The sequence below is a fragment of the Oncorhynchus clarkii genome, unplaced genomic scaffold, assembly GCF_045791955.1.
Source record: "Oncorhynchus clarkii lewisi isolate Uvic-CL-2024 unplaced genomic scaffold, UVic_Ocla_1.0 unplaced_contig_4012_pilon_pilon, whole genome shotgun sequence".
NCBI lineage: Eukaryota > Metazoa > Chordata > Actinopteri > Salmoniformes > Salmonidae > Oncorhynchus > Oncorhynchus clarkii.
In genome coordinates, this window is record NW_027259680.1 from 1 (window position 1) to 13018 (window position 13018).

The following is a 13018-nucleotide window of genomic DNA, read 5'->3' on the forward strand; positions in this document are numbered from 1 at the left end:
TAACACTGAGTATTGGGGCCCAGGCCAACAACATATCCTGTTTTATTCTCAGGACCAGGACTATAAAGGACCAGGGTGAGGTGTTTGTCCAGGGCTATAATTAACATGTGTACTGTTGGGGGTGTTGGAGGACCAGGGTGAGGTGTTTGTCCAGGCTATAATTAACATATCTACTGTTGGGGGTGTTGGAGGACCAGGGTGAGGTGTTTGTCCAGGGCTATAATTAACATGTCTACTGTTGGGGGTGTTGGAGGACCAGGGTGAGGTGTTTGTCCAGGGCTATAATTAACATGTGTACTGTTGGGGGTGTTGGAGCACCAGGGTGAGGTGTTTGTCCAGGGCTATAATTAACATGTCTACTGTTGGGGGTGTTGGAGGACCAGGGTGAGGTGTTTGTCCAGGGCTATAATTAACATGTGTACTGTTGGGGGTGTTGGAGGACCAGGGTGAGGTGTTTGTCCAGGGCTATAATTAACATGTGTACTGTTGGGGGTGTTGGAGGACCAGGGTGAGGTATTTGTCCAGGGCTATAATTAACATATCTACTGTTGGGGGTGTTGGAGGACCAGGGTGAGGTGTTTGTCCAGGGCTATAATTAACATGTGTACTGTTGGGGGTGTTGGAGGACCAGGGTGAGGTGTTTGTCCAGGGCTATAATTAACATATCTACTGTTGGGGGTGTTGGAGGACCAGGGTGAGGTGTTTGTCCAGGGCTATAATTAACATGTGTACTGTTGGGGGTGTTGGAGGACCAGGGTGAGGTGTTTGTCCAGGGCTATAATTAACATGTGTACTGTTGGGGGTGTTGGAGGACCAGGGTGAGGTGTTTGTCCAGGACTATAATTAACATGTGTACTGTTGGGGGTGTTGGAGGACCAGGGTGAGGTGTTTGTCCAGGGCTATAATTAACATGGTCTACTGTTGGGGGTGTTGGAGGACCAGGGTGAGGTGTTTGTCCAGGGCTATAATTAACATGTCTACTGTTGGGGGTGTTGGAGGACCAGGGTGAGGTGTTTGTCCAGGGCTATAATTAACATGTGTACTGTTGGGGGTGTTGGAGGACCAGGGTGAGGTGTTTGTCCAGGACTATAATTAACATGTGTACTGTTGGGGGTGTTGGAGGACCAGGGTGAGGTGTTTGTCCAGGGCTATAATTAACATGTCTACTGTTGGGGGTGTTGGAGGACCAGGGTGAGGTGTTTATCCAGGGCTATAATTAACATGTCTACTGTTGGGGGTGTTGGAGGACCAGGGTGAGGTGTTTGTCCAGGGCTATAATTAACATGTGTACTGTTGGGGGTGTTGGAGGACCAGGGTGAGGTGTTTGTCCAGGACTATAATTAACATGTCTACTGTTGGGGGTGTTGGAGGACCAGGGTGAGGTGTTTGTCCAGGGCTATAATTAACATGTGTACTGTTGGGGGTGTTGGAGGACCAGGGTGAGGTGTTTGTCCAGGGCTATAATTAACATGTGTACTGTTGGGGGTGTTGGAGGACCAGGGTGAGGTGTTTGTCCAGGGCTATAATTAACATGTCTACTGTTGGGGGTGTTGGAGGACCAGGGTGAGGTGTTTGTCCAGGGCTATAATTAACATGTGTACTGTTGGGGGTGTTGGAGGACCAGGGTGAGGTGTTTGTCCAGGACTATAATTAACATGTCTACTGTTGGGGGTGTTGGAGGACCAGGGTGAGGTGTTTGTCCAGGGCTATAATTAACATGTGTACTGTTGGGGGTGTTGGAGGACCAGGGTGAGGTGTTTGTCCAGGGCTATAATTAACATGTGTACTGTTGGGGGTGTTGGAGGACCAGGGTGAGGTGTTTGTCCAGGGCTATAATTAACATGTGTACTGTTGGGGGTGTTGGAGGACCAGGGTGAGGTGTTTGTCCAGGACTATAATTAACATGTGTACTGTTGGGGGTGTTGGAGGACCAGGGTGAGGTGTTTGTCCAGGGCTATAATTAACATGTGTACTGTTGGGGGTGTTGGAGGACCAGGGTGAGGAAACACTGACTTATTGAATAGATCTGTCAGTAGCTCTGTTTACACTGTATACATGATTCATTTATAGCTTCAGATGTGTAATAGTCTCATAATCCTGACTATAGTACTGATACCTGGGGCCCTATCATTATCAGAAGAGATGGTGTATCACTAAATCTATCAAACACAACACTACAAGATATACAAGTCAAGTGGCTGATACAGAACTTCCTCTATAAGTCATTAGCCTGCATGATGCAGTCTACTTATTACTATTATAATAAGACATGGAATTTACAGAGTGCTTTTCAAAGACCTAAAGACACATGCAACATGACTAATGATGTCACATGGGCCTACAGATCTGTGCCCCAGTTAACAGAGTAGATGATCAGTATGTATTGAACAGAGAGGAGAAAGATGGTCATTATTATTATTATGTAGATTACACCTATGTCAAGTTATGCTATCGTTTGAATAAAGACAACCTATTTAATTACTGATAATGCTAATTACTGAATGCAATTAAGTGGTATCAGGCATTTCATTAATTGGCTCCATTTTAGGACCACTATCGTTTTCACTATATATTTTACCTCTTGGTGATGTCATTAGGAAACATAATGTTAAACTTTTACTGCTATGCGGACGACACACAGCTGTACATGTCGATGAAACATGGTGAAGCCCCAAAATTTATTCTAAAAATAATTCCAAAATTATAATTCTAAAACAGTATAACAAGACAACATACCATCAGCAATGTTCTACCTTTTCTATTATACTGTATAGTTCCTACTAGTGTTACTATCCAAGAGTGCACCGATTTGTCTGTTTTCCCCACATGTTCTACTATTGGTCCACAGGCCTTAATGATTGATACTTAAGATGATTATTATAGGTGAGTTCAGACTCACACAATGTAGGAGCGAGAAAATCCTCATGGCCTTTTACAGCACAGGAGTAACTGTCTGTAGAGTAACACCAGACCACTAGAGTATTACAGGAGTATTGTTGGGAAGTAGGGTCATGGAGATGTTGTCCGTTGTTGTACCAGATGTAGGTGGGGTTGTCAGTCAGAAGACAGGTGGTTCTACAGGTCAGTGTTCTCTTCTATTCCTCTGTGGAGGAAGACACCTTCACCTGCAGCTCTGAATGATTCTAATGAATTATTAGAATTAGATATTATATATTACCTGTGACAGTAAGAGTTGTTCCAGGGAAGCTGTACCCCCATTCTGCATACTGTGTTGTAAATCTGAACTTGTACTCATCTGAATCTCTCTCTCTCAGGTCTGTGATTCTCAGGATGCAGTCTTTCTCTTTAGTCCCAAGGTACTCAGCACGACCTGCATACTCTGGACCGAGCTCAGGATTTAAGGCGCTTCATTACATTTCTCTTGGATATACCAGTTTGGTTCTGAGACTACATGATAACTTGGATGTTGATATGTGCAGGGCAGTTCCACTGTTGAGCCCTTCACAGCACAGATACTCTGACAGGTTTAAGTCACGTTGACAGTTCTGACCCACAACACCTAAAACAGTAGTAGGCCCATTCATTATTCAATTAGTTAGTTCTATAATTATATCACTCAACAAAACATACATTTGTACGATTTTACTGAGTTACAGTTCATATAAAGAAATCAGTCAATTGTTATAAATGAATTAGACCCTAATCTATGGATTTCACATGACTGGGAATACAGATACAATTAAAGTCAGAAGTTTACATACACTTAGGTTGGAGTCATTAAAACTTGTTTTTCAACCACTCCACAAATTTCTTGTCAACAAACTATAGTTTTGGCAAGTCGGTTAGAACATTTACCTTGTGCGTGACACAAGTCATTTTTCCAACAATTGTTTACAGACAGATTATGTCACTTATAATTCACTATATCACAATTCCAGTGGGTCAGAAGTTAACATACACTAAGTTGACTGTCTTTAAACAGCTTGGTGTCACGTTCCTCGTAAGAACATTCGGACCAAAGCGCATTGTGATATGGGTTCCACATGTTTATTAAATGAAACGCACAAAAACAATAAAGAACGAACGGAACGTGAAGTAGATGAATTGCTGACGCAACTACACATAAACAAGATCCCACAATACACAGTGGGGAAATGGCTGCCGAACCAAAATAGAGAATAAAAAGGCTCTCTCCCGGACTGGGCACCGGCGCAGAGGAAGGCTCCTGCCATGGAGCTGGACTGGACGCCGTGCCTGGACTGGGCACCGGCGCAGAGGAAGGCTCCTGCCATGGAGCGGGACTGGACGCCGTGCCTGGACTGGGCACCGGCGCAGAGGAAGGCTCCTGCCATGGAGCGGGACTGGACGCCGTGCCTGGACTGGGCACCGGCGCAGAGGAAGGCTCCTGCCATGGAGCTCGACTGGACGCCGTGCCTGGACTGGGCACCGGCGCAGAGGAAGGCTCCTGCCATGGAGCTGGACTGGACGCCGTGCCTGGACTGGGCACCGGCACAGAGGAAGGCTTCTGCCATGGAGCGGGACTGGTTCCGGACTGTTGACCGTCGCTGGAGGTTCCAGACTGTTGACCGTCGCTGGAGGTTCCAGACTGTTGACCGTCGCTGGAGGTTCCAGACTGTTGACCGTCGCTGGAGGTTCCAGACTGTTGACCGTCGCTGGAGGTTCCAGACCGTTGACTGTCGCAGGAGATTCCGGACTGTGAACCGTCACAGGAAGCTCTGGACTGTGAACCGTCACAGGAAGCTCTGGACTGGGAACCGTCGCCGGAAGCTCTGGACTGGGAACCGTCACAGGAAGCTCTGGACTGGGAACCGTCACAGGAAGCTCTGGACTGGGAACCGTCGCCGGAAGCTCTGGACTGGGAACCGTCACAGGAAGCTCTGGACTTGGAACCGTCGCCGGATGCTCTGGACTACCAAATACTAATTGAGTGTATCTAAACTTCTGACCCACTGGGTATGTGATGAAAGATATATAAGCTGAAATAAATCACACTCTACTATTATTCTGACATTTCACATTCTTAAAATAAAGTGGTGATCCTAACTGACCTAAAACAGGGAATTTTTACTAGGATTAAATGTCATGATTTGTGAAAAACTGAGTTTAAATGTATTCGGCTAAGGTGTATGTAAACTTCCGACTTCAACTGTATGCATCTGTTGGTCACAGATACCTTAAAAAAAAACGGTAGTCAGTATCTGGTATGACCACCATTTGCCTCATGCAGTGCGGCATAAGATAAAGGATTTAATGTGTTTTTGTATTGAATACATGTGTCGTGGAAATTACTACCAAGGACTCAGTCAAACTTAAATTAATAATTATTTATTATCAGCCAGCTGGAGAGATTCCAACAAACTTAATGCACCATAGTACACATCGGTCAGGAGCTCTTTCGGTGCAGTCCCGTTAGTCCTCTTATATACTGCTTACACAGACAAGTTATATTTGAATGATTTACATTATTCATCATTAACATATGGTTCCTGCATGTAACTTATAGAACATATTCTGAGCGTTCTGCCAAAAGGTCTGAGGGGGTCATGACCGTCTCCCCTCATATCTCTACCTACAGGAATTAATGACAGTATGAGACAAGTACAATTCAAGGCTCTCTCTTCAGATAACATTTCCCCCACACATGAATATACAACTACCATTGGTGAAACATTTTATTATACATTATTTAATGGATAATATTAGATCATAAATTAAAAGATAGCTCTGAACACCTCCTCCCCCACCCCACCACACACAGCACTTCTACTCCAAGACGCTTGTAACATACGGATCCAGAGCTGCATATTATGCTACACATGTTACCATGGCAATCAGACTTACTAAAGTGTTAGAGAATGGGAGATGGATGACTGTTTACAAGATGTTTTCTATGTAAACTTTATTTAGGGATCTGGAACCGGTGCCAGAGAGAAGGGAGATGAAAGACGACATGTTTGTGCTTTCTGGTGTTTTATCAGTGACCCTGAACGAGCAAAGCTCTTTCCACACTGATCACAGCTATAAGGCTTCTCTCCTGTGTGTATGCATTGGTGTATAGTCAGGTCTCCTGATCGACTGAAGCTCTTCCCACACTGAACACAGCTATATGGCTTCTCTCCTGTGTGTATGCGTTGGTGTGCAGTCAGGTGTCCTGATTGATTGAAGTTCTTCCCACATTGATCACAGCTATAAGGCTTCTCTCCTGTGTGTATGCGTTGGTGTGCAGTCAGGGTTCCTGATTGATTGAAGCTCTTCCCACACTGATCACAGCTATAAGGCTTCGCTCCTGTGTGTATGAGTTGGTGTGTAGTCAGGTCTCCTGATCGACTGAAGCTCTTCCCACACTGAACACAGCTATATGGCTTCTCTCCTGTGTGTATGCGTTGGTGTGCAGTCAGGTGTCCTGATTGATGGAAGTTCTTCCCACATTGATCACAGCTATAAGGCTTCGCTCCTGTGTGTATGCGTTGGTGTAGAGTCAGGTCTCCTGATCGACTGAAGCTCTTTCCACAATGATCACAGCTATAAGGCTTCGCTCCTGTGTGTATGAGTTGGTGTCTAGTCAGAGATTCTGATCGACTGAAGCTCTTCCCACACTGATCACAGCTATAATGCTTCTCTCCTGTGTGCATGCGTTGGTGTTTGATCAGGTCTCCTGATCGACTGAAGCTCTTTCCACAATGATCACAGCTATAAGGCTTCTCTCCTGTGTGTATGCGTTGGTGTAGAGTCAGGTCTCCTGATCGACTGAAGCTCTTTCCACAATGATCACAGCTATAAGGCTTCTCTCCTGTGTGTATGAGTTGGTGTCTAGTCAGGGATTCTGATCGACTGAAGCTCTTCCCACACTGATCACAGCTATAATGCTTCTCTCCTGTGTGCATGCGTTGGTGTTTGATCAGGTCTCCTGATCGACTGAAGCTCTTTCCACAATGATCACAGCTATAAGGCTTCTCTCCTGTGTGTATGCGTTGGTGTAGAGTCAGGTCTCCTGATCGACTGAAGCTCTTTCCACAATGATCACAGCTATAAGGCTTCGCTCCTGTGTGTATGCGTTGGTGTGCAGTCAGGTGTTCTGATTGATTGAAGTTCTTCCCACATTGATCACAGCTATAAGGCTTCTCTCCTGTGTGTATGCGTTGGTGTAGAGTCAGGTCTCCTGATCGACTGAAGCTCTTTCCACAATGATCACAGCTATAAGGCTTCGCTCCTGTGTGTATGCGTTGGTGTGCAGTCAGGTGTCCTGATTGATTGAAGTTCTTCCCACATTGATCGCAGCTATAAGGCTTCTCTCCTGTGTGTATGCGTTGGTGTGCAGTCAGGGTTCCTGATTGATTGAAGCTCTTCCCACACTGATCACAGCTATAAGGCTTCGCTCCTGTGTGTATGAGTTGGTATGTAGTCAGGTCTCCTGATCGACTGAAGCTCTTCCCACACTGAACACAGCTATATGGCTTCTCTCCTGTGTGTATGCGTTGGTGTGCAGTCAGGTGTCCTGATTGATTGAAGTTCTTCCCACATTGATCACAGCTATAAGGCTTCGCTCCTGTGTGTATGAGTTGGTGTTTGATCAGGTCTCCTGATCGACTGAAGCTCTTCCCACACAGAACACAGCTATATGGCTTCTCTCCTGTGTGTATGCGTTGGTGTTTTCTGAGGGTTCCTAATTGACTGAAGCTCTTCCCACACTGAACACAGCTATAAGGCTTCTCTCCTGTGTGTTTGTGTTTGTGTTTAGTCTGGGCTCCTGACTGGTTTAAGTATTTCCCACAATCCAAGCAGGTATAAGGTCCCTCCCCTGAATTAATTCTCTGGTGAGATTTTAAGGTATTAGATGCATGCTCTAGAGTGTGAATTTGCTCATGATTTGTCAAGTCCTGTTTAGCCAAACTCTTCCCACAGTCAGAGCAGCAGTGTTGAGGTTTCTTCCCTGTACCTCTATGCTGGTGCTTCTTGAGGTGTTCTGATCTGGAGAGACTCTTCTCTTTCTTGTCAGCATCATGATGTTGTTGAGGCTCCCCAGATAAGCCCCTCCCTCTAAGAGAGCAACGATTAGGGATGTCCCCTGTGAAACAAAGGCATTGAATAGTTAGGTTTTGCAAATATGAGTCCGTAAACAGATGTGTCCTTCCATGAAATTAAGGCCTTTTGGGTCCCTTTCATATTTTCCAGCAGAAATTGTACATCAGTATTATATTTTAAATCATTGACATGCTTTGAAAGAACAATCTCTCTAATAAACCTGTTTACATGGACACATCTGAAATCAGGCTGATGGGACTTTGATAAACGCAGAAAATGGCTAATCAAAATAAACTTTCTACCACAGCCACTTATTTTTTATGAAGCAATAGGGAAAAATAAGGTTTGTATGTGCAAACTATTTCTAAGCTGCATATTTTCAGTTTTTCCTGAACTCACTGCATTCGGTCAAAATAATGTTTTGTGCTGCTTGTGTTAGCACACACACAGATTAAATACACCTCTATAACTCTGATTAAAGTGTTTACATGTCCTAATCATTCTAAAGAATTCTCAGAAAACCAGGTGTTTTTAAAGGCGTATCCTTACTTCGGTTATGACCTTACACCAATTGAGATCAGCAGAGTAAGATGTTTAATGGCAAATTATGAGTGTGCATGTAAAGCCCTAGTTATTTGGTTACTTTGACAGTCATTTCTGAACATTATTTATTTCATTTAATTAGTGATTCATTTACATCTGTCCCTCATTTTAAGGCCATGTTGTAATATGGTGAAACTGTTCCTTACATTTTTGGGGCAAAAGAAACATTGGAAATTAAACAGTCAAATCATAGAGCAAAGGCAGGTAAGCTGGTTCTAGTCTTTTTATCAGTTATCTGGTGTTTTTTGTAGAAAACCGAGCAAGTGAACCATTTTGCCCATAAATTGATATGGTAGAATTGAAGCTTGTATTCAATGTTCAATCCCGGTGGAACAAAAGTAGCTTCCATTGACCCTGTCATAAGCACATTTGTGCCCGATTTAAAAGGACTATTTTACCAATGTAAACTAGTGGTTTTGTTGTTTTCAGTTGTCCCCTGTTACTTTATTTAGCACATTGGCACTTAGTACAGTATGTATTTTCATACATATAATGTTTTTATGAAGTTGAACATGTGCTCTTCATGAAAGAATGTTAAAATTAGGTGAAATCTGAAAGTGTTTTGGGGGGAGCTTCTCAAAATTAGGTGGAACGACCAGATATTTTCATCAGTACATAATTAACCAATTAATTGTTACAGAAGCAGACCGTAATCTAATCCACATGGTTCTTACTTAATGAAATCACATCTCCATGTTCCTCTTCTCCTCTCTCAGTTCCACTCTGCCCCGGTGTTTTCCTGCAGTCGACCAGAACCAGCAGTAAAGTACGGAGAGGCGGTTGACCTGGGGACTCCTGGAGGGTGGAGGGGGACGGGCTAGCTTTGTCCTGTTGGCCGCAAGAAGTTTTACAGTTGACCATTAAACCAAATATTGTATTAATTCAGTCTAACCCTCTGATTTGGGTGCATCCCTCGAATATCTCCTTTTTACCTGAAATGTTCAATCGTTCACTATAAGCCACAAATCTAAGAGCGTTGGATTGGTGGGTATGGGCTAGTTTCCATCATATTTCTTTATAGCAGTCATTTCCTATCAAACAGCGCGGAAGAGGAGAAGCAAGAGGGATAACTGGGCCCAAAATCTGGCTTCTGGCTTATTTGATCATATATACATTTTCGAAACGAGTAGGTTGTTAGGAGTGTATTGGTAAAAAAAAAAGGCCACGTCACATCCAGGCAACTTTGAGAAAAAAAAAACTGAGGGAATGGAGACTAAAACAATTGCAAACTCTTTAGGCGAAATAGGGATCTTGTCAAGTGATAAGGATAGGATATTATTTCTGAACTAATATTCTAAAAACAAAGATGAATTGTTATACAATTTGTGCTGATTATTACAGATATAATATATGTGTGGAGAGAAATGATGCTTCTAAATGAAGGTTAATGACTAGAAAACCTGCTGATGAAAAGCAGAGTTTCACTGGAACTTCGTCAATAGCAAACCAACATGAAGTTAAGGCCACCAAAAGTAGAAAAGGCATGATGAGGAATAAAGTTTCACATAGAAGTAGGTCTTCTTAGGAAGTGTTTTATCAAATTGATCTTAAAAGTATTATTTAAGGTAGGAATGTCCAGAAAATTCAGCCCACCATACTGATAAGTGTTCATTACAACAGTTTCCTAATGTGACGGGTTCGGTTTCTCCACAGAAAGTTAAAAAGCATCTGGTCTGTTGAAAGGGTTCTACATGGAACCCTAAAGAGTTCTACCTGGAACCAAAGAGGTTCTAACTGAAACACAAAAGGGTTCTTCAAAGGGTTCTCCTATGGGGACAGCCGAAGAACCCTTTCAGGTTCTAGATAGCACCTTTTTTTCTTAGAGTGTAGTACTGCTACACCCACTCCTCTACAACACTTCAACCGACCAAATAAATGATGTCATGGAGCATCACCATGGCGATGATGATTTGTGAGACGTCATTGGGTCGACAATCCACAATAGCGACTTAATGACATTTGGAGTTCCTGACATCATTTGTTTTGGCTTCTAACTGTTAGAGAGGATGGCTGCATCTGAAATGTCACCTGACAGTATATAGGTAATAGGATGCCATTTCAGACAGACTCTGTGTAGGTCTGTTCTAGTCTGATGGATGGATGGTGTAATAGATTGGTCCTGAGTGGAGTAGCGTTCTAAGGTACAGCATCTCAGTGCAAGAGTCGTCACTGATGGAAGACAAGACTAAATGAAAAGTGGATCGGCGATGGCTAGAAGGTCGGTGACGTCGAACGCCAAACGCCGCCCGAACAAGAGGGGACCAACGTCGGCGGAAGTTGTGACACACGAGTGCTTTCTGGTGTTTTATCATTGACTCTTTCCACTGTGGTGGACATTTTAATATTTTATTTTTATATTATTCTGCTATACTGTTAAATTAGACATACTATACTGTTAAATTAGACATACTATACTGTTAAATTAGACATACTATACTGTTAAATTAGACATACTATACTGTTAAATTAGACATACTATACTGTTAAATTAGACATACTATACTGTTAAATTAGACATACTATACTGTTTTTACTTAGAGAATTGTCTATTGTTATATGCTAATATATTACTGAGAGAATTGTCTATTGTTATATGCTACTATATTACTGAGGGAATTGTCTATTGTTATATGCTAATATTATTTGCTGATACAGGCTTGTCTTGTGCGACTTCGTCATAACTCTGAGCGTACAGATGTATGAGCTGTTTAGGTGCTACCACAGTATGTGACCTCCGCTGTTTACAATCAGCAGGAATGTAGCTATGTGGGAAGTGCAAGAAGGAACAGTGAGTGGTGGTGATATCAGCCGTCATGATCTACACAGACCAGCAAAATTACTTCATACAAATCTGTTTCCAGTGCCTGTTTCTGCACATCTGCTAACTGTCAAAGATAAAAAAGGATGTACTTTCAATAAAAGGCAAAAGACAGCTCTGTTCATTGAGCTTTCAACACGGACTATTCTTAGTTATGGTTGATTGCTTCATTTTTGCATATCTTACAATAAATATATTGTTTGAAAAGTCTCTCTTCCTATAGCATTTCTCTGACACCACAAAGACAGGAGTGAGGATTCTCTCCAGCGTGTGCAAGCAGGAATTGAGTTTAATAAGAAGAACATTGTTAGATACAGTCGTAAATATTGATACTTTTAAGAGAACAGGGCTGGGAGATAGGATTTAGTTGCTGGCCCACACTCCAGTACAGTAGGTGGTGTAATGTACCATAAAGTTGATAGGATTTAGTTGCTGGCCCACACTCCAGTACAGTAGGTGGTGTAATGTACCATAAAGTTGATAGGATTTAGTTGCTGGCCCACACTCCAGTACAGTAGGTGGTGTAATGTACCATAAAGTTGATAGGATTTAGTTGCTGGCCCACACTCCAGTACAGTAGGTGGTGTAATGTACCATAAAGTTGATAGGATTTAGTTGCTGACCCACACTCCAGTACAGTAGGTGGTGTAATGTACCATAAAGTTGATAGGATTTAGTTGCTGGCCCACACTCCAGTACAGTAGGTGGTGTAATGTACCATAAAGTTGATAGGATTTAGTTGCTGGCCCACACTCCAGTACAGTAGGTGGTGTAATGTACCATAAAGTTGATAGGATTTAGTTGCTGACCCACACTCCAGTACAGTAGGTGGTGTAATGTACCATAAAGTTGATAGGATTTAGTTGCTGACCCACACTCCAGTACAGTAGGTGGTGTAATGTACCATAAAGTTGATAGAATTTAGTTGCTGGCCCACACTCCAGTACAGTAGGTGGTGTAATGTACCATAAAGTTGGATGCCAACCACCGATAAACCCCAAAGAAGAATATGTATTTTCATTGTCAGAGTGAGTATCTGGTCATTTAATGGATAATCTGACTTTCAAATCAGTGGAGGTGAACAAGTGCACATTTTGGGAGGAAGTAGAGATATATTAGGTAATATGACAGATTTCCAAACATGATATAGCTGTAGATTAACGTTACTTTGCTGAGGGAAAAAATATCCTAACAAGTTTTACAATCATGTTTATTTTTGTCCAGCAGTTTAAACCGAACACAGGAATGTAGAGAATTAAAGGTGATGAAAACTAGTCCTAGACATTTTATACAACACAGCGGGCATATGTTAAAACCAGATTTACCTGATCCATTGAGGAAGCCATTGTTTCTTTGTATGGCATGAAATGTTGTAGGGTACAGTTTGACAACTTTGTTGTAGTGTTCGGATAATGACAGCTAGTAATGAGTTGCTGAGAGAAAATTCGATTCTCAAGACTGCAACAGATGCGCCCCTAGACCAGAGCAATCAAACATCTATTTAAATATCCAAACGTAAGTTAGAACAAATAAACGTCTCATGTAGCCTAGTATTACTTCAGAAAGTTCCTGGATAACATTTTACGTGATCAA

The 13018-nt window shown here is 42.6% G+C and overlaps 1 protein-coding gene across 1 annotated transcript; it reads right to left on the reverse strand.

Moving 5' to 3' along the window:
- Nucleotides 1–5885: 5885 nt before the first annotated feature.
- On the reverse strand, nt 5886–12789 carry LOC139400694 (zinc finger protein 271-like). The gene is made up of 5 exons (XM_071145383.1): nt 12751–12789; nt 9271–9435; nt 8961; nt 7821–8047; nt 5886–7352 (listed from the first exon to the last, which is right to left on the reverse strand). Exons 1-5 carry the CDS (start codon nt 12787–12789, stop codon nt 5886–5888), a joined length of 1899 nt encoding a protein of 632 aa, XP_071001484.1.
- Nucleotides 12790–13018: the final 229 nt, after the last annotated feature.

Excerpts from the sequence above, each read along its gene's own strand:
- LOC139400694 (XM_071145383.1), bottom strand. The coding sequence starts at position 12,789 with ATGCCATACAAAGAAACAATGGCTTCCTCAATGGATCAG. Across the intron at positions 9,436-12,750 it reads TGGCTTCCTCAATGGATCAG|GACAAAGCTAGCCCGTCCCC; the intron begins GTAAATCTGGTT and ends TGCGGCCAACAG. Across the intron at positions 7,353-7,820 it reads AAATTCACACTCTAGAGCAT|CCTTATAGCTGTGATCAGTG; the intron begins GCATCTAATACC and ends ACAGGAGCGAAG.